General features: G+C 46.3%; 1 protein-coding gene across 1 annotated transcript in view; it reads right to left on the reverse strand.

The window, feature by feature from the left end:
• sema3e (sema domain, immunoglobulin domain (Ig), short basic domain, secreted, (semaphorin) 3E) overlaps window positions 1-20,948 on the reverse strand; it is a 44,871-nt gene that overhangs the window by 7,636 nt on the left and 16,287 nt on the right. The window contains exons 2-14 of the mRNA XM_076263255.1: window positions 18,940-19,100; window positions 17,229-17,288; window positions 16,781-16,900; window positions 10,846-10,939; window positions 9,191-9,307; window positions 6,275-6,417; window positions 5,927-6,041; window positions 4,366-4,435; window positions 3,971-4,115; window positions 2,377-2,599; window positions 1,410-1,501; window positions 741-782; window positions 130-299 (exon numbers count right to left, since the gene is read on the reverse strand). Coding sequence (XP_076119370.1) covers window positions 130-299; window positions 741-782; window positions 1,410-1,501; window positions 2,377-2,599; window positions 3,971-4,115; window positions 4,366-4,435; window positions 5,927-6,041; window positions 6,275-6,417; window positions 9,191-9,307; window positions 10,846-10,939; window positions 16,781-16,900; window positions 17,229-17,288; window positions 18,940-19,100 — 1,552 coding nt within the window. The remainder of the gene's footprint in view (window positions 1-129; window positions 300-740; window positions 783-1,409; window positions 1,502-2,376; window positions 2,600-3,970; window positions 4,116-4,365; window positions 4,436-5,926; window positions 6,042-6,274; window positions 6,418-9,190; window positions 9,308-10,845; window positions 10,940-16,780; window positions 16,901-17,228; window positions 17,289-18,939; window positions 19,101-20,948) is intronic.

The raw sequence follows: 20,948 nt of genomic DNA on the forward strand, positions 1-20,948 counted from the left end.
TGTGTGTGTGTGTGTGTGTGAGAGAGAGAGAGAGAGAGAGATAGAAAGAGAGAGAGAGAGAGATTGTGCGTATGCATGTGCATGATTGTGTGTACTATATGTACTATGTATCGCTTGCTGGTCTCTCACCGGCTCTTGGTGTAGTGCCCAGCAGGGTAGTATCGTGAACATGTGATCCCGTCCCAGGCACAGTAGGGGTCACGGGCCAGGCAACAGTCGGCGCACGCCGAGCCGTAGAGGTCACACTGGTGCAGACGCGTCTGTGCAACACCGACCTCCGACCCCACATACAGCTGTTGCTGCAGAACACAGGAGAAAGGGAAGAATTGAGAGATACAAAATTGAAAAAGAATATACCTAATGATACATACAGTAGTATGATTAGTGGATGTGGTGGGAAGAAATTCTTTCAGCAATACAAAGTCACTGTTTTAGCTGATCAGAGATTACAATTTTGTAAAGAAATGTAAAGCAGGGTATTTTATGGTTCTGGAGAAGGTTTGGGGTGGAATGAGGTGGGTCATCACTAGACATGACTGTTTCCACTCTAGACACTGCTGCCTGTGTTTACAGTTATTCATTGTATGCGCTCTCCTGAACATGTGCTACTCATTTCCACCATCTAGTGGCGGGAGGCCAAAGTGAATGCATCCATTATTGTAATCAACAAATTCTCCTCGGTGCATCACAATCTATTGACTGGCAGTAATGTATGGCATGTGTGTGAGTGTGTTCTTTACCCTTTTAGCGGAGATCAAGATCTCTGTGACTGGCACTGGTTCCTGAGAATTACAAAGAGGAAAAGATTTATTCGGGGGAAAACAACAATCAAAATGGTTTCCCAAATGCTGGGAAATTAGCCACACTAATGAGATAATCCCCGTGGTAACTGGTAGTTTTTATTCACTATTATGAATGTTAATTTCTAACCCCCCCCCCCCCCCCCCATATTCACTGCTTATGTCACAATGGAAGCTGCATTATTTACAGTCTCTCACGCCTGGCTGTTTGTCATGTTAATTACACTGCCACAAGGACCATGCTAAATCAATTATCCTCAAGTATGTTAAATATTATATATATATAAAATACAGCTCACATTCCCCAGGAGATTCCTTTAACACAAACTAGCGACATTCTCGCAATACTATTCTTTTTCACTCTCATGGGTACTTGTGGTCACTATCATTTGAAACGGTTTTGTTTTTCAGACATACTTCTCATGTGCAATAACAACGGTTTCCTTCCCACTCTTTACGTGAAGAGGGTGTAGGCTGCAGGGTTGCTGACGTGCAATGTCTTCCTGTAAATGCTCAATCCGTGTACGCTGTGGCCATCTGGCTGAAAGTGCTATCATTAAGCCAGGCGCGAAATAGGCACAGGACACCACCGCATTTTGCAACACTTACTTTAAACACTTGCAGCTCTTCCAGAAGCACCTCCTCCATGGTGTCCGACTCTTTGTTGTAGATAGTGATGTATTTCAGCACAACAGATTTATCTGCAGAATGGGAGTAAGGGGAGGTGTATAAGAGGTTTTTTCCCCTGCCTGTCATTGTAATTAACCCACACTGATGAGGATTGTCCAGCGCCTCTCTGTGTGTTTTTGATTGTTGTGACCTCTCTGCTTTTAGAGAGTCTCCCTGTAGGCCTGTGGAAAGCTGATAAGCAGCTGGACTGTTATTGTGAATAAGAACAAACGGAAAAACAAAACAAAAAACTTGTGTGAAGTAATGGCAAGCTTAATTAAAAGCTTTGTGAAAGTGGCCCCTTTTGACTTCATTAGAGATCTGAGCTTGTGGTCATGTTCAATTTTAAGCATTTCAGGGAAGGCTGAGAGTATGAAGACTGTGTTTCCTGCAGATGAATGTTAACATGTTTATATTTTTTATGCATTTTCACTCATTATTTGCATTATTTCATGTACATATATGTTCATTTATATATGTGCATGTGTTTTATTTGTATGCATCCTATGTATTTATTCAAATATGCTAGTGTGTGTGTGTGTGTACAGTATGTGTGCGTGTGTGTGTGTGTGTGTGTGTGTGTGTGTGTGTGTGTGTGTGTGTGTATGTGTGCGCGTGTGTGTGTGTGTGTGTGTTGTGTGTGTGTGTGTGTCTGTGTGTGTGTGTGTGTGTAGCTTAAAAGGGGTACAGGAGGTGTTGATTTTGGTGATTTGGTTGATTCTGGTGAAGGAGAGGTTTAAAAAAAGATGATAGCTACGGCTAATTTGGGTTAGTGTGAGCTGGAGAAGGAACTAGTGATTAGAATGGGAGAGAGAGAGAGAGAGAGAGGAAGAGTCTGAATGTGTGTAGGAGAGTAAGTGCTTACATGTGTAAGTTTATGTATTGAGTGAGTGCATATAAAGCTGACCAGTGCCAATGTAGAGCACATTGTAGTGTCCATCCTCTGCCTCCACGTGGTCCACGGCCAGCTGGGTGAAGTTGCGTCCGCCACCCGTCTCCAGCAGGATGGGCCGGTGTTGGCGGGGCCGCACCGCGTTGAACATCAGTGGGTGGGTGCGCACAAAACGCAGGACTTCATCTGGAAAGTCCTTGGAGCTGGAATACTGCCCACCATTTATTTTACTGGCACACTGGAGAAAGAGAGAGTGAGAGAGAGAGGGAGAGAGATAGAGAGAGAGAGAGAGAGATAGAGACAGAGGGAGAAAGAGAGAGAGAGGGAGAGCGAAGGGGGAGGGGTGAGAGAGGGAGAGAGGGAGTGAGAGAGAAAGAGAGAGAGAGACAGAGAGACAGAGAGAAAGGAGATGCACAACAACATTAAAACAGTAAAATATATTCTATTCTGTTTCAGTTTTGCAGTTTTCCTGAAAAAGAGCAAGCTTATCAACATTTTTATTTCTGTTTTCAACACATTTGCACAAGGGGGTTGTTGAAAGCGCAGCAGGGCCGCTCTGGCTCCTGGTCTGCTGCACATAATGAGGATTTCACCGCTGTTGGTACAAAGCTCTGGTGCACTCTGAGAAAATGTCAGCTGACACAGGTCTGGCAGACACTTATTTATTATATTCCAAATGACATCGCCGCAGTGCAAAAGCATTAACTATGAGACGAGCACAGAGAGGAATAACCATGCAAGAGTGAAATCCCCCCCACCCTTACCCAGCCCAGGCCTAGGTAATTATGTCCATGGGGCTGCGATGCCAGAAAGATCAGATAATCATCATGTTGATTGTGTAAGTTGAGAGAGAGAACGAAAAGAGACACAAAAGCCTGATCTTTGCCTGGATTTAAAACAAAGGATCCTGAGGCGAGCATAATCAGGTCTGCTGTGGACCAGAGTGAGCCAAGTGGGGACACAAGGTTGAAGAAAAGAAAAATCACTCTGTTGTTTTCTCGGCATGCAGTGCTTTGCTCCACAAGAGCCATACTGGGCAAAAATAGACTCAGACGTAAATGCTAGCGATCCAATCAATGAGAACTGAAAAAGGATCCAGGATCCTGGTAGCCTCGCAAAACAAAGTGAGCATCTGCTGAATGTCTACATCACACCACTAAATTTACATTCAATGCATTTTAATTACTACTGGAAAAGTATGTTCATTTGAGTGTGACTCGAATTGATGTCATCATACTAATATCCCTACAATTTCATTATCAGTTCCTAATCATATGCAGCATTTTCTGAACAGAAAGCAATTTTGTGCAAAATCTGAAGATAATGTCAACTCTGAAGAACTCTGATTAATTGCATTTCTAATCTTTGGAGCAAGCAACGCATACAAGAATATCAGATATCAAAGCTGGCTCAGCAAATAAAGTCATTTCTACAAGGCTGAAAACAAGGCAATGTTCTGCATTGAGGTGGAGAAACATGATGGAGAGAAAGGTGATGAGGGGCCAGTGCCTCGGCTAAGATCGATCTATCAGTGGAAAGGGCTGTCTCTTAGCTGCACAATCAATAGCTGTGTCTCCTGCTTATGAGACAGACTGCAGAGCAGACTCACCGACCCGGGCCGGGGGAAAGGCACCCTGCCCTCGTACATGGTCCAGTGGTGTCCGGCCTGCTCCCGGTGGGCGAAGGGTCCGTTGAATGCTGCCCGGATGTCGTCCATACTGTACACGCACACCGCATAGCCCTTAAACACATTACTAACAGGAGAGAGAGAGAGAGAGAGAAAGAGAGAAGAAGAGGAGGATGAGAGAGAGGATGAGAGGGAGACACAGGGAGGTAGTGAGGGGGAAAAAGGATAGGAAGAGATGTGACGGGTGAAACAGAGATGTAAATAACCTCCATGACATATTTATGGTACAGTAAAAAATGTAAGCCCATGCGTGTGTAAAAAAGTATTAACTGTTACTTGTAGATACATATGGTTTGGCAATTTCGCTTTCTGCTGACCTTGTGGTACTGAACAGTCCAAAAATCTCGGGATTCTTGTCGTCTTTTTTCTTCATAACAAATACATCCTCTGTAAAATACACATACACGCGCACGCACACACACACACACACAGACACACACACACACACACACACACACACACACACACACACACACACACACACACACACACACACACACACACACACACAAACACACACACACACGCCCATGCACACAAGAAGCATAAAAGCACATTAGCTCACTAGATCTCAACCACCTTTAAAAAAAAACTCTTTGTATCGTTGAAGTGCCTAGAGCAAATCCCTAGTAGCTAGTAAAAAGCTTCTTTGTACACACTGAGGGACTTGTTGCCAAAAAAGCCAATGTGTGCTATTCACAAAACAACAAAGAGAAGAGCACCCAGCGAGTTGCTCTGAGGAAAACAACAAGGGGGATCGAGGAGCTCGGTGGCAGAGCCTTGAAGTAGGAGCCCTGGAGGAGCAGGGAGGTGCAGAATGGAGGTGGGCGGCACTGCAGCATCTCCTGGTAGTAGAGAGAGAGAGAAAGACAGAGAGAGAGAGAGACAGAGACAGAGGGAGAGAGACAGAGACAGAGACAGAGAGAGAGAGACAGAGAGAGAGAGAGAGAGACAGAGGGAGAGGGAGAGAGACAGAGGGAGAGGGAGAGAGACAGAGACAGAGAGAGAGAGAGCCTAGGAGAGGCCTCTGCATCTGCATTCCCATTCTGCTCTGCAGGGTCGACCCTGTGTGTGACAGCAGCTCTGCAAGTGGTGCCTGTGATCCCCTTCCCTGCTCCATATTTCACCACCCACAGACACACACACACACACACACACACACACACACACACACACACACACACACACACACACACACACACACACACACACACACACACACACACACACACACACACACACACACACAGACACACCACACACACACACACTCATACACACTACCCCCCCCCCCCTTACACAAAAGGCTTCTGCTCAGTGTATTGCAATGCATTCTGCATGAGGGTGGGAGGTGGATTGTGCACAGCCAACTGAATGAGTGTCGGGGGACTTTTGACTTTAACATTGAAGGGCCTTGCTAGTTCCAACTACAGGCTGGTATGGAAGTTTTCTGATTGCTTTTTCTCCCAACCTTTCCACTTGATGGATTTTCCATATTTTGCTCTATGTCTACAAATCAAGTCTTGTCTTTAAATAAATTAATAGATAGCTAGAAGAAACAGTAAATATATTTACTTGGTTCAGCAGCAATGGCAGTCTCAGTGAATTTACTGCACTCTAGATCAAACAATTTCTGCTTCTGGCTTGCTTGATCTGCTGTTAGTTTGTTGCCTTGGTGTATAAATTTCATTTGCATTTAAATCCTCTCACTGCCAGATGTGCTGTTCAAATATGCAGTATTACTGACTTCATGTGTCAAATTTCATATGTAGCTTGTGTTTAGTGGGGACGTGAGAAGCTCTCAGTTCAGTTTGATAGTTTTGGTGAGGTATTTATTGGGGGGTGAATGTGAATATTCTCTGCTTTACATCTTATTACCAAGCTCGTCGAAGTGAGTGTCAATGCCGTTGGGTCCTGAGACAGAACAGATGAGACGGGTCTTCAGGAAAGAGCTCCACCTTTTCACCTGCATCCTCTGACCCCCTTCATCATTCTGAAAGAGAAAGAAAGAAAGAAAGAAAGAGGTAGATAGAAATATAGAGAGACAAAGACAGGGAGAGAATGAGAGACAAAGGAAGACAGATAGTTGGAGGGAGAGAATGAGGATGGACAATCACTATCAACTGCGGGGCAGTGTGGAGAGTAGTAAATAATTGATGCTGTAGCGCTTGTTTCCTGGCTACGATGGAAGTGTTTGCTGTCCCTCTCTCCCACTGCTGTACTCACAGCACAGACGCGGGCCACTCGTGTGTGCACAGCCTTGCCCCCTCCCTCCATGTCCGACACGCGCTCCGTGAAGAAGAAGTACACCTTATCATCAGCCGGGTCATCATTGTCGGGAATCACGGCTGAGCCAACAAATTTTGGTTCTGAGAGGATACAAAAGATCACACACACACACACACACACACACACACACACACACACACACACAAAGGGATCCACACACCACACACACACACACACACACAAAGATAAATAATAAGTCTTATTTAACATCCTGTCTGCTTGGGCTATGCATCATGTGGCTTGGGGGAGTTGTTTAAATTGGATGTCGTCCATGTATTAGATAGTCCTTTGAATGAATCATTATGTCTTTAAATAATAGTCCATGAGACACTCACACTCAAACACACACACACACACACACACACACACACACACACACACACACACACACACACACACACACACACACACACACACACACAAGCACACACACACACACACACACACACACACACACACACACACAAACAGCACTGAAAACCCCCACTGCTTCCAGGAACAGAGCAGTCGATCAAAGATGAGCTCATTAACACCTAGTTACATTGCCTGCATGGGGAGGATGTGGTGGGAGAGTTGTTAACACCTTTTTATCACATCTATGAGCCCCTGCCCAAACATCCCAATATTTAACACATTCATACAGTATATATCACTGCTTCACACACACACACACACATGCACACACACACTCACACACACACACACATACATACATTTGCACTTCATACATCTACACATACATGCACACACACACTCAAACAACCACACAAACACAATGATGTACTACTCTATTAAACACACACTCACACACAGACACACATACAGGTGTGACTTTACTAGCTGACACCTCTGCACCATTGCTTTGACATCTTAAATCTGGACTCCTGTTGCATGCAAAGCCTCCTCGGTCCTAGATGAAATGTCTGGTCCGTCTGGCTCGGGCTGAAACTGACTGGCTTTGATTGGTTCTGTCTGGTTGTGTCAGCTGTTGCAAGCGGAGATGGATGGCTCCTGTCTGGGATGCCTCTCTGCTCCCGCTAATGATTAATGGGGCAGACATGTTTAACAGAGCCCCCTGACCGTCTAGCTCAAACCATACATCCCCAGTCTTGCTTTCTCTTGGATACACTGTTGTTTGGACACACACACACACACACACACACACACACACACACACACACACACACACACACACACACACACACACACACACTTTACCCTCCCTAGTAACCCATGAAAACTAAGGGTACACAGCATATCCCTCCTGTCACACCCCCCACCATCCCACAAACACACCACACACACACACACGCATGGAAAAGGCATTACTGTCAGTGGGCACTGTGTTGATAGCGCAGCGAAGCGTAAATGAAATGGATCTTGTGTATGCTTGTGAGAAGGGGCAGGATGTATGATGGAGGAGGACCTGGAGAGGCGCACAGTGGGAGAGAGGCGGCCATCACCTCATGGGCCAGCACAGCACAGCACAGCACAGCACAGCACAGCACAGCACAGCACAGCATAGCACAGCACAGCACAGCACAGCACAGCACAGCACAGCACAGCACAGCACAGCACAGCACAGCACAGCACAGCACAGCACAGCACTATACAGCACAGCACAGCACAGCACAGCACAGCACTATACAGCATAGCACAGCACAGCACAGCACAGCACAGCACAGCACAGCACAGCACAGCACAGCACAGCACACCACAGCACAGCACAGCACAGCACAGCACAGCACAGCACAGCACAGCACAGCACAGCACTATACAGCACAGCACAGCACAGCACAGCACAGCACAGCACAGCAGGATGGCTCAGGGTAGAGAGTGTGTAGGTGCATCTATGTATGTGTGTGTGCGTGTGTGTGTGTGTGCATGCATGTATAACCTACATATCTGTATATACTGTATCTGTCCGGAGAGCATGTGTGTGAACATGATTGCAAATGGACTGCAGTTTGAGCTGTTTCAGCTCACACTCAGACTGTGAGAGCGAGCTGGATTGTTCCGGCGCATTGGGCCACTTTGCTCTGTGCCTCTCTGTAGCTGGCTCTGTGCCCTGATGGAAGGGCCGCGTTGTGCAGAGTAAATGTTTTGGTTGGGGGAAGTGGATGAGAATGGAATGACTGGCGCAGTGGAAATGAGTGTTGTTGGGGAAAGGACTGTGAGAGTGTGTGTGTGTGTGTGTGTTTGTGTGTGTGTGTGTGTGTGTGTTGTGTGTGGTGGTGGAGGGAGGAAGGCACATGGGTGTGTAGTGCAGTGGAACTGAAATTGGTGTTTGTAAAATGGGTGTTTTAGCGAAAGAAAGCGAGATAGAGTGTGTATGTGTGTATGTGTGTGTGTGTGTGTGTGTGTGTGTGTGTGTGTGTGTGTGTGCGTGCGTGTGTGTGTGTGCGTGTATGTGTGTGTATGTGTGTGTGTGTGTTTGTGTGTTTGTGTAAAGGGGGCGCTTGAGTCATCTGTCTCCTCTGTAGTGCTGCTGTTTCCATGCTGCTGAGTGCGCTCTGATGCTGCAATGATTCTCCTCCATCTGCCCCTCTGCTGCCGCCTGCTCTGTGCACTCTCACTGCGGGCCGGTCTGGGGAAGTGATGGCTTGTTTGGGCTGCCATTGCTCTCAGCACCTCCTCGGCACGAGTTATGTATATTGATTGCTGAGTGTTGTGTGATGTGTGAATCCCTGTTTGTGCTAGAATGTAAAAGCGCTATGTTGTGCACTCATTCGTGAATTGATTTGTTGTTGGTGATTGGTGTATGTATGTGTGTGAGATAGTGAGTGTCTCTCTCTGTGTGTGTGTGTGTGTGTGTGTGTGTGTGTGTGTGTGTGTGTGTGTGTGTTTCCTTACCATTCAGTTGTTGACGGTCGTAATTCTCTGTCCTCGTGTAACTTTGGTTGCCCAGGCGACTGAGCGCTGCGTCATTCTCCCAGTAATCAGTGTACAGGCCGACGTAGAGTTGCCCCCCTGAAAGCAATCAAACACATTACATTCAGTGCACGCCCATCTCCTAATTTAACCCTTGACTAACATAAGTTCCACCACTTCCCACTAGGGGGCAGCAAAGGGACTGCACATTAATCCATTTGTGGCTTTCTCAACACTTGCATGGGATGCCACATGCTAGCAGAGAGAGCTTTTAGCCTGAAGGAAATAATTTAATTACTTTAATTGAATTAATGCCAGTCTGTAAGATGTAAAAGACATCCAAATGCTATAACATTTGTCACCCCCACCGGAATATAAGATGATGAAAAGAGATGAACAGGTTGCATCGTTTTGTTTTTATTATTTTCCCCCATGAAGCTTGTGAAAGGAAAACAATAAAAAAACTAAAAGAGCTGGCAGTTTTGTTGCCCGTGGTGATGAGCTGAATTAATGGCCCAATAAAAGTGCCACCTCCACGAGCGTCGTTCCTGAGTGCTCTGCCGCGTCTCTCCCTGGCGCTCCAGCTAGCGTTAGCGCTAGCCTCTGCCGAGCGCAGGGATCTGAGGGAGCTGATGGGTTTGTAGCCAGAGGTGCTTTACATACATGAGCCCCAGCACAAACAGAGATGAGGTGGGACCACTGAAAAGCCTTTTATTAAGCTGGGTGCCTGAGGTGAAAAGCACAATCTCATCTCGACTCCGGGAGAGAGGGAGATGGAAGGCAGAGAGAAAGAGAGGGGGTGTGGGGGCTGGAGGGGGAGGGGGGGTGGGGGCTTTGGTGGTGGTGGTGGTGGTGGGGAGGGGTGTGGTGCCAGATATAGAATTAATGCTGCTCTATTGCCGTTGGGCTCTTCCCGGGTTTAGGCTCTTAAGATGGAGGGAGTAGCAGAATTTAGCTGCCAAATGCCTTAACATTCTATTGCTTTTGGCAGCTGAAGAGCTTGAAGCGTCTGGCTTAGACGTCAGTCAAAATCAAAAGCCCGCTGCCTTTGAGAGCTTCAGACGTGCAGCGCACGCTGGAGGCATTAGCAAAGAGAAACAGAGATAGACGGATGTTTAAGCTGGAATCGCATGCCTAAGGTGGCCAGATAAGGGTCATTGTATTTTTAAAAAGTCCCCACGTTCTCCAGCATTAGGTTGCCCTATTAAAAACATCCTCCACGTCGGTTACGGTTTTATGTTTTGAAAGTGAATGAGTACAAAAATGTACGGTATGCCTATGTAGCATTTTATCCTTTTAGTTTTCTTTTAGCCTTTTAAAGGGACACCAGGCAAACCTGATGCTTTTTCTCTACGAAACTCCCCCTCGCTCGGTCTGAAGCTCTTTTCCTTTTCTTTGCGTCTTCTGTCAAGGGTTTTCGCTGCTTCTTCGCCGGCTCTGATACGTTTGCAACAATCTCTAGCGTTTCGTTAGCCTGCCTCTGTGCTGTAAACTGATCCTGCTTCGGTCGGCGGGTAGGATACACCGAACTTGCAAGTGGGATATTCTTCCTAGTGGGATATTCTTCTGTCCCTTTAATGCAAGACATCTTGTGTGTTTCCATGTAGGAGTGTGGGTTGGTGGTGGGATGAGCTTACTGGAGCTGGTGGCGGTGATGGGGCTGTTGGGGTCATATGGGCTTCTCCCTCTACCATTCTCCTGCTTCTCCACATCCACATCCACATCCATGTCCTGTGGAGACACAAGAGGCATTAGCCATCAACACTAATTATCAAGCTAATGCTTTAAGCACACACATACGCACACGCACACACACACACACACACACACACACACACACACACACACACACACACACACACACACACACACACACATACACAAACACAAACACACATACAGTATACACACACACATACATACACACACACATATACACACTCAGACATCACTCTTCATGACCCTCTGCTGTGTGACATAGGAGGTATCCTCGGAAATGTTTACGTTCATTTTTCCTGGATTTCGACGCAGTTAGTTCTCGAGACGTTATCGGAGGGTGAGTGATTCATTGTTAAGCTGAGCCGCGTGTGTTAATTGAGCGGATCATGAAGGGTAATGTATTCCCGTGGTCGATATCAAACTGCGTTGGCGAGAGCGATTCATCAATGAGAACTTGTGGAGCGAGACCACACCGCTCCGTTGACCTACCCCAGTAAAGCGGTTGAATGCTCGATTAACACACTACCGCATGACCCACACATGCACATACACACACACACACACACACACACACACACACACACACACACACACACACACAGACACACATGCAGTCTCACTCACTCATATGTTTGCACATGAGCAAACACACACATACAGTACATACACACACACACACACAAACACAAACTCAGATTGAAACGTTCATGAATAATGCACTACTACTCAGATTTTCACCACACAATTGTGCATGTAAACCCTGCACACAAACACTCGTTCAAAGCCTGACAAACAACCTGTATGTCTTCTACTGCATCTGTCTCTCTCTCACTCTTTCTCTCTCTCTCTCTCTCACACTCTCTCACACTCTCTCTCTCACTCTCACTCTCTCTCTCTCTCGCTCTGTCTCGCTCTCTCTCTCTCACACTCTCTCTCTCGCTCTCTCTCTCTCTCGCTCTCTCTCTCTCTCTCTCTCTCCTCAAGCAATGGTGTGTGGTGGAGCCGGCAGGCAGCAATCTCAGCGAGAGCCTGGACTGGACGCCTCCAGCCCTGCATGGTCCGCCATGATTGATGCCTCCGGTAATGATCTGGGCTTTTCTTCCCCACTCACACACACACACACACACACACACACACACACACACACACACACACACACACACACACACACACACACACACACACACACACACACACACACACACACACACACACACACACACAGAAGCAGCATGGCAGAGCAGCTTGCTGATGGATGCTTTCTTCAAAGAGCAGCGAATGAAAGTGAGAGGATGACCCCGCTGATTGATTAAAGAGGCTAATGAGAGACAGGAAAGTCCATGATGATGATGACGGGGGAGAGGGGGGAACCCCAGACGTCCGCATGTTAATACTCTGCAGGATGTCAGGCAGCATGCATTACTACCCGCGGGCCCTCAAACACTTTTATATATATATATATTTGCATGTTCGCCCCGTTTTCTGTACCAGAGATGCAAAACAAAACAGGAGAGACGGGCTGGAGGACAGGAAGGACCCAGCTGACCTGTGAGAAACCTAAACTGTCCCGGGGAAATACTCCTGGGATTATTTGATTTTCAAGGTAATCTCCATTAAATCTCGCTCATTCTCAATGCTGCCCTTCATGGGGTGTTACGTCGGGTGACCCCGGGTGAGGCTGAACGAGTTTGACTTGTGAACAGTCTGGTGACCGCAGGAAGTGATTTATAATGGAGCGGTGTGTCACTTCCTGGTGGATATTGTTTCGCACACCCGTGAAACACATCCAGAGGTCTCAAGGAGCAGCCCCCGAGACAACAATTGAAATTCACTACGATGCAAATACCGCAAATGTCTAGATGGTTTATGACAGCTTGGAAACCAGCGGGAATTGTAGCAATATCTGGCCTATGTTAGGCAACCATGAACAGAGCTTCCTTGAAATAGTTGGCTGCTCCGAAAGCAATGTGGTTTGTGTTTGCATTGTGTTTGCAAATGAACGTAAACATTTCCGAGGATACCTCCTATGTCACACAGCAGAGGGTCATGAAGAGTGATGTCTGAGTGTGTGTGTGTGTGTGTGTGTGTGTGTGTTTGTGTGTGTGTGTGTGTGTGTGTGTGTGTATGTGTATGTGTATGTGTACTGAAGAAGGCACACGCCGAAACGCGTATGTGCAAATAAAAGAGTATGTATGCATAGTGCGGCCTCTCTCCTATTTTTCTTGTATGTGTATGTGTATGTGCATGTGTGTTTATATCTGTGTGTGTGTGTGTGTGTGTGTGTGTGTGTGGCTGGGTCAGCAGGTATGCTCCCGCCCCACTTGGTGGAAAAAGGGGAGAGGAGAATTGGGGGCTCGTCTGTGAGCCACCAGGTCCTCCAAGAAGAAGAGGAAGAAGCCTGAGAGGAGATCCGCTCCTGTGGTTTGGACTTCTGGGGGGTGGGGGTGGGGAGTGGAGGCCATCATGGAGCGAAGGGTGAGATGAGATGTGAGGTGTGAGATGCTGGTTCTAGGGGCACAGAGAGGGGATGAGCTCCAGAGCCAGAGTGGAATGTGTGCGTTGATTGTTGGAGCTCAGTAAGTGAGAGCGGGGAGTTCACACTCAAAGTCCGAGCTGGTGATGAAGGTGCCGGTGTTTTAGTTGGGGGGGGGGGGGGTGACACAGAGGTTTACTGCCTCCAGTTGAGGGTGAGGTCGACGTTTAAGGCTTAAGGGTGTGGCTGTACGTGAGATGAGTGCTGGACCATTACAACCACTGAGACATAGCTGTAGAGGTTTGGGATGAGGAGTGAGATCTGTGGTTTTGGCATATCAGATAGGTAGCTGTGTGAGAGTGTGAGTGTGTGAGAGTGTGTGTGTGTGTGTGTATATATATATATATATGTGTGTGTGTGTGTGTGTGTGTGTGTGTGTGTGTGTGTGTGTGTGTGTGTGTGTGTGTGTGTGTGTGTGTGTGTGTGCATGCATGTGTGGGGTATAGGGTTTTTTGAAGGATGTGGTTGATTGGTGCATGTGAAGGATGAAGGAGCGGTCACGAAAGAAGTTTATGGCTTTGGGTTAAGGTGAGCTGGAGAGAGAACTGGTGATTAGAATGGGGGAGTGTTAAGGTGATGTGGTGGCTTTGTGGGTGAGAGAGAGACAGACAAAGAGTGGGAGAGAGAGAGAGATATAGAGAGAGACGGGTGAAGGAGGGTGTGGTGGAGGGGTTCTGAGGTAACAGGGGTTTTTGGGGTTACTGTGTCTGTTTAGTGTAAGTCCACAGTGAATCTGTTTTGAGTTGCGCTCTCTCTCTCTCTCTCTCTCTCTCTCTCTCTCTCTCTCTCTCTCTCTCTGTCTTGTTCTCTCTCTCTCTCTGGAACAAACATGGTTCTGTACTGCAGCGGCAATCCCTCTGTGCTGTCAGCTCAGCTCGTTCACCTCTGCAGAGTGTCACTAGGCAGGCCCACACTGCTCTGATCTTCTCCCCCGAGTGTGTCCATTAATATAGGCATGCATTCATGTGTGTGTGTGTGTGTGTGTGTGTGTGTGTGTGTGTGTGTGTGTGTGTGTGTGTGTGTGTGAGGGAGAGAGAGAGAGAGTGTATGAGTTTGTGTGCATGTGTCACCGAGTGGAGAGTGTTTTCATGAGCTGCGCTGTTGGCCTTGATCTCATCAGAGGTTCTCCATCACTGCTTTGAGATCACTGAACCCTTTCCTCAGATTACCCAATCTCGATCCGTAGCAGACCTTCACAAAAACAACGTGTGCTCTGTGAATTTGTATACAGCGCTAGTTGTGAATAGGTTTTCAATACATTTATTAAGTTTTCGCTTGTCTGTTCTTGTTTGCTTTTCTCAGCTGGGTTCCAGTATCCAGTGTTGTGTGCATGTGCCAAAGTAATGAGGAAAAGACTTTCCGCACTTGCTTTGAAAATTCGATGTTGTTATCAAAATACTGCTGCCACGGTCATGATCAGAGTTTGAATGTTCTGTTCCAAAAGCCTAAGGGAGGTCACCGCTCCCAAGTCGCATATGAATTAGATCTCTCTCACAGCCGCATATTTATATATCTGCAAGTTTATTTTTCAGTGTGATTTGATCTTAAATGGAAACTGTGTCGCTGTTCAAAGGGGGGAGAATTTAGAAGGAAGCGAGAGAGAAACAGAGAGAAAGAGGAAGACATTGAGAGAGAAAGAGAGAAAGTAGAAGAGAGACAAAGACAAAAAAGAGTGAGCTCAAGAGAGAGGAAGAAAGAAAGAAAGAAAGAAAGAAAGAAAGAAAGAAAGAATGAGGGAGAGAGAGAAAGTAAGAAATGTATGCCTTTGCCACAGACACACGAGTTAGAAGTGACCCTCGGGCGAGCACTCAAACCACAGACAGCAGATGGGGAAACTCCTCTTCTCCCTCCCTCTCTACCTCCCTCTATGCTCCCCACCTCCCTCCACTCCTCTCTCTCCTCTCTTCTCTCAGACGGACTGCTTTTCCTCTTTAATTTAGACTCTCTTTAATTTGACCGAAGCTCCCCGGAGAGGATGAGGATGTTTGTTTTCTCTCCGTCGTAGATCCTCTCAGCAGAGAAATGATAAAGCTGCCACGCACATGTGAAAATAAACTCTTTCTCTCGTTCTCTCTATCCCTCACTGCTTCTCTCTCTTTCTTTCTTGTTGCCACGGACACCTCGCCATCCTTGGCTTGAGATGTTCGAGGAGCTCCGCGTCTTTTTTTCAGAATCTGTAAGATCTCATTAAACTCGTGTTGAGGCTAGCAGGAAATGGGTGACTGGGAGAACTTGGCAAGTATTTCGAGGCGCCTGTGAGAAAGACTGCTGATCCAGTCTATTGGCTTCATTCATTATGAGCTAAAAGGCTAAACTAATCGATGATAAGTGCTCCTACTTTGTGGGATTCTTTCATCATGGGTCATAAATATCCTCTGAAAACCCTTTTTTCCTACATCCACACAGTATCCTGAAACCGAAACTCAAGACTTAATCAGTTAGATTTAGTTTTTGGCACCCAGTGTTCAAAGCAGTAACTGTGTGCAGAGACGTGTTCTAGAACAAAGAGGGTGTGTGCTGGACATGAGGCCATTTTGACAAGTTATAATTGAGAGTAGAGACAATAGACCAAATATCCAACCTTTGTGGCTGAGACAGGCGGCCGTCACAGGATAAAGTATAGACGTGGTGGCAACAGCAAAGCCACAACATAAAAGACAAAGGAAGTGTGGCAGAATGTGTTTCTCTCTTTTCCACACAAATGCAGACACACACACTAGCGGATTCCAGCTCTCCACTCAGTGGACATGTCACGAGAGCCTAAGCCCTGACTCACTGGCCCTGCATGCCTCTCTGGACAAAAACAAGACTTCCCAGCACAACAACAACACACACACACACACACACACACACACACACAACCACACATCATAGGTCCTATAATCAGTCCCAGAGTGCATGGCCGTCCGAGAGTGCCACTTTCATCCCATGGGCTGGCCCGTGACAGTCTCTGATCACCCCCTCTGGACGCAACCGGCTAAATGCTTTAGGGTTCACTTCACACACGCACTCCATGTAATATTGCACGAGATCCCTTATTAAGAGGCATTGTATGAAAACTGGCAGGTGCCCACCTCTGCGAGCAGTTGGCAGCGCACCTCTGTTATGCACAGGTGTACTGTTCGCTTTCAGGCTCCGCTGGGTTTCCGACAAAGGGGCATACAGTAGTGAGGAGAATTAACTCGATCTCTGTGGAGCTGCTACACCCGTGGGCATGCTGTCAGTATAGCCAGACTTCACACCCATCCAACTCACTCAGATTAGCACTGAGAGACATTGTTATCTGTAGGGTCGTAAGGTGCCCCTTAGGGGTCTCTCACCTGGTGCCAGTGTCCTTTCTTGAGGTGGGTGCACACGGGGTTAAAAGCGCCAGTCCCACAGGCCAGCAGGTGGGCACTGTCATGCTGCTGCACCAGCTTGATGTAGTTGGCACACTCCGACTGGAAAGATAGGGCGAGAGTGACAGTGAGGGGAGGTGGAGTTTTAGAGAGAGAGAAAGAGAGAGAGAGAGAGAGTATCCATCATTTTTTCTGACATACAATTTTATGGATGAGTCATCCATCTTTAAACCAATTGTTGACTGTAGGAATTTTGCTGTAGTTCTATTCAGGTCGAGCCCTGTACTTAATCCAGACCATTAATCCATTTTACCCAACGTCGGTGGCAGTGCCAGAGGCAGATTCAGCCCACAGCTACGCAGCTTCAGCAAACTGTTTGGCCATATATCCTGGTGTCAGGATGATTAAGCGAATTAAACAAGGAGCCTACCTTCTCTCGTCCCTTCCTCAAGCAGTCCTCCACTTGATCATCAGACACGGCCCAGTGAATCTGGGAGGCAAGCATACACATGACACTCATAAACATACAGACCCACACATAACTATGCTAATACATATGTATCAAAGTACGTAAGTAAATGCTCTATGAAAATCTCTATGTTCTCTCTTATTGTAAACAGCTGACTGGACTTGAGATCAGACAATAAGGTCTGTTTTAGTAACGGATATGAAACGCATTAAGGCATGACTATTTACATTAAACAAGCTTTTGACAAACAGATGTTATTGTCAGTTCTTTGAAGTAAAGTTGTAATATAACATAACATAACATAACATAACAAATAGCATGTTGTACAAGCTATATAACAGTTCAGTACTCGATGTATCATGATCATGTGAACATGTAGAGAACATATAAGTAAGTGAGTGTGTGTGTGTGTGTGTGTGTGTGTGTGTGTGTGTGTGTGTGTGTGTGTGTGTGTGTGTGTGTGTGTGTGTGTGTGTGTGTGAGTGTGTGTGTGTGAGTGTGTGTGAGTGTGTGTGTGTGTGTGTGCCTGAGAGCGTTTCTATAAATCAGAGCACAAGAGGGCACTTTAGAAACGGTGCGCTACTTTTAGAAAATTACAACAACTTCAGGCATCGCAGGCGTTCAGACATAAACTCTGCACAGTCTCATAACCATACATAGTCTCAGCTCTTGTCATACAATAACCTCATATACAATCATCCACCATCCCTGTCCGTGTCTTAAGCCCAGGGAAGCGAGAGAGACTTTTCACGAGTGCCATATGTTCCAGTTTGACGTCATTCTTTAGATTTTAACAATGTTTGTGCCGGAATCAGAGGCATAAAAAGCCCTTGACCCGGAGCAAAGTCTTTAGTCACCAGCAGTGTCTGGTTTATGAATATGTCTGGTACTTCATAAACACCCTCGATGTCTTTATGACAGCAGAGGTCACATATCTAAGCTATGTTGTGTGTGCATGGAAAACATCACATTAACTCGACCTGTTAAACCCATTATAATATCTGTTCCTGCCATCATGCTCGGGAACTGAAGTTAGTCACAGTCTAACATTTCAAGACACTATAATTATGGACTCTAATAAGTCTGCTTTGCACTGGATAAAGGATATGGATGGCTATTTGCATTACCAATGACAGTGAGTTGTTGCTGTGAGCTCCCTATTATTTTGTGTAATTGAGATGAATGTTTGCAATGAGACAGAAGTTCAGCTGTTCCATCAGCTTTCTTTGATCCAAATTTAAACACAATTTAGTGATCTGGAAGAGTGTGTCTGTGTGTGTGTGTGTGTGTGTGTGTGTGTGTGTGTGTGTGTGTGTGTGTGTGTGTGTGTGTGTGTGTGTGTGTGTGTGTGTGTGTGTGTGTGTGTGTGTGTGTGTGTGTTAGTTTAAACAGGGAATGCAGATGGTATGTGTTTGGATGGATAAGCAGAGATTAGGGGGTTGAGCTGCCAGTAATCAAATAAAGAAGTGTGAAGAATCAAACAGAAACACTAAATACAGAGTGCACACCCCCGACTGCTGCTCCGCTCATCCTCTGACCTTAAGGGATGAAAACACACTATGACAGACCTGCAGACGCACACCACACACACACACACACACACACACACACACACACACACACACACACTCGCACACAAACACATATACATGCATGCACAGCACACAGACACCTCGCTGTGATTGGTGTTGATCCTCTCCAGGCTGAGGGAAAAAAGGATGTTTCTGCCCCCGACAAAGAGTCTCTCCTTGGACTCATCCAGCAGCATGGTGGGCTTCTGCAAGGATCCATCTGGGGCCTGGAACACCCATGTTCTGTTCATTTCGCATAGCTCTGCACAGAGAGAGAGAGAGGGGGGGGGGGGTGAGATAAAGACTAAAATATGCAATTTTATAGTCATAGTAAAACTAGATATTTCACTTTCTGACTTCGCTTACCATAAATCAGCATCCTTTATGTGTTTATGAGATAATGAGTACCATGTTTGTGTTATGCAAGGCATGGTCTTCACTCCCGCACATATTTAAATAAACAAATGCGCCCCTTGCTCTAGATGGCAAACTAAACATGACACTTATATCACCATTTAACCCCTCTGTTTATGGGAATTGTATCACTATAATTGAGCAGTGTTTCTATGGTACAAAAAAAGTCCATCAAAACAAATGAAAAAACTGGCAGATAGTATAGTGAAACTGCTGGGAAATAATGGGTCTTTCTCAATACAAAGTACGTTAAAACCAAAAAATATTCGGTGGGCCATGGCTTTCTCTATTTCTCATTATGTTTCAGTCAAGCACAGTGTTTGTTAAAGGAACACCACATCTCAGATATTCAGCAAAATGTTGATCAACTAGAGCATCTCTGTACAGTACGTCCTTTAATTGCAGTGTTTACTGTGATGTATGCCCTTGGAACGAGATAAAAAGTGATGTTATTCATGCTGAAAGGAGAGTGTGTGTGATATCACCTACAATATATGTGCCTGTATCAGCAGCAATGATATAAAACATTTGCATCATTACGAATGTGCCACACATCCCATAAATTACTCTCTCGCTCGCTCGCTCTCTCTCTCTCTCTCTCTCTCTCTCTCTCTCTCTCACACACACACACACACACACACACACACACACACACACACACACACACACACACATACACACACACAAACACACACACAGTAAGATCAAGGGCAAAGGAACCATGAAATATTTGCAGACTCGCTGTCCTTTACTTATCACCGAGCACCTCCCGTCGCATGATGTCATCTCAAATGAAAGACCTCATGTAGTGTAACAGTTCGTATCGCTTACGCTGACTCCTGTGACTCTTAAAACAAGTGGATCGACTTCAGTTCACAGTCTCGGGCCTCAGAAGATTTTACACAGTGATTCATTTTTAATAACTCAGGTGCTTAAGGAGGATTTCCAATGGCTCGCTTGCAAGTGAAACACCTGACTCTGGTAATGACTAAACCCACCAGACTCTTGACGCTGGGCCTTATTACGGAAATAGCCACTCCAAAGCCCCTGTGGACCACGGTCCCTCAAGTCCTCATTTAGGTGGCCCAGATTAGAAAGGCAGATCTGAACCAAACAAGACCAGATTTACCACAGTCCAGCTGTACTCCACATGTGTGTGTGACCGAACGCTTTCATTTACTGACGGTAAGGTAAGGCTATGTCATCATCTACATAAAGATGTCTCGGACACGGCCCTTTAATTTCCTCTCCCTGAACAGGGCGACAACAGAGAGAGTTCATGTGTGCCTTTGTGGACGTGTGTATGTTTGTATGGAATAAAGTGACCCTTGTCTTTATCCGACTATGTGTACATGTCTGTGTGCATGTGAGTATGTCTGTCTGTGTCTGTGTGTGTGTGTGTGTGTGTGTGTGTGTGTGTGTGTGTGTGTGTGTGTGTGTGTGTGTGTGTGTGTGTATGTGTGTGTGTGTGTGTGTGTGTGTGTGTGCACGCGTCCCTGCAGGGCTCTCATTTGAGCCCATTTGGTCGCGACCCTCTCATTTCCTCCGAGTGTGAGGCGGCCCTCTGGTCAGAAACACTCCTTTCCCTCTCAATGTGTTTGTGATTTTCTAAAGCCCCAGGTTCACTTATGCCAGGCAATAGCGGCCAAATACCTCACTTCCCCAAGTGCAGACACAGGCAGGCACACACACGCAC

The sequence above is a fragment of the Alosa pseudoharengus genome, unplaced genomic scaffold, assembly GCF_046254945.1.
Source record: "Alosa pseudoharengus isolate Yale_2024_CS ecotype anadromous, Long Island Sound unplaced genomic scaffold, YU_APseudo_1.1 YU_APseudo_1.1_scf_10, whole genome shotgun sequence".
Lineage (NCBI taxonomy): Eukaryota > Metazoa > Chordata > Actinopteri > Clupeiformes > Clupeidae > Alosa > Alosa pseudoharengus.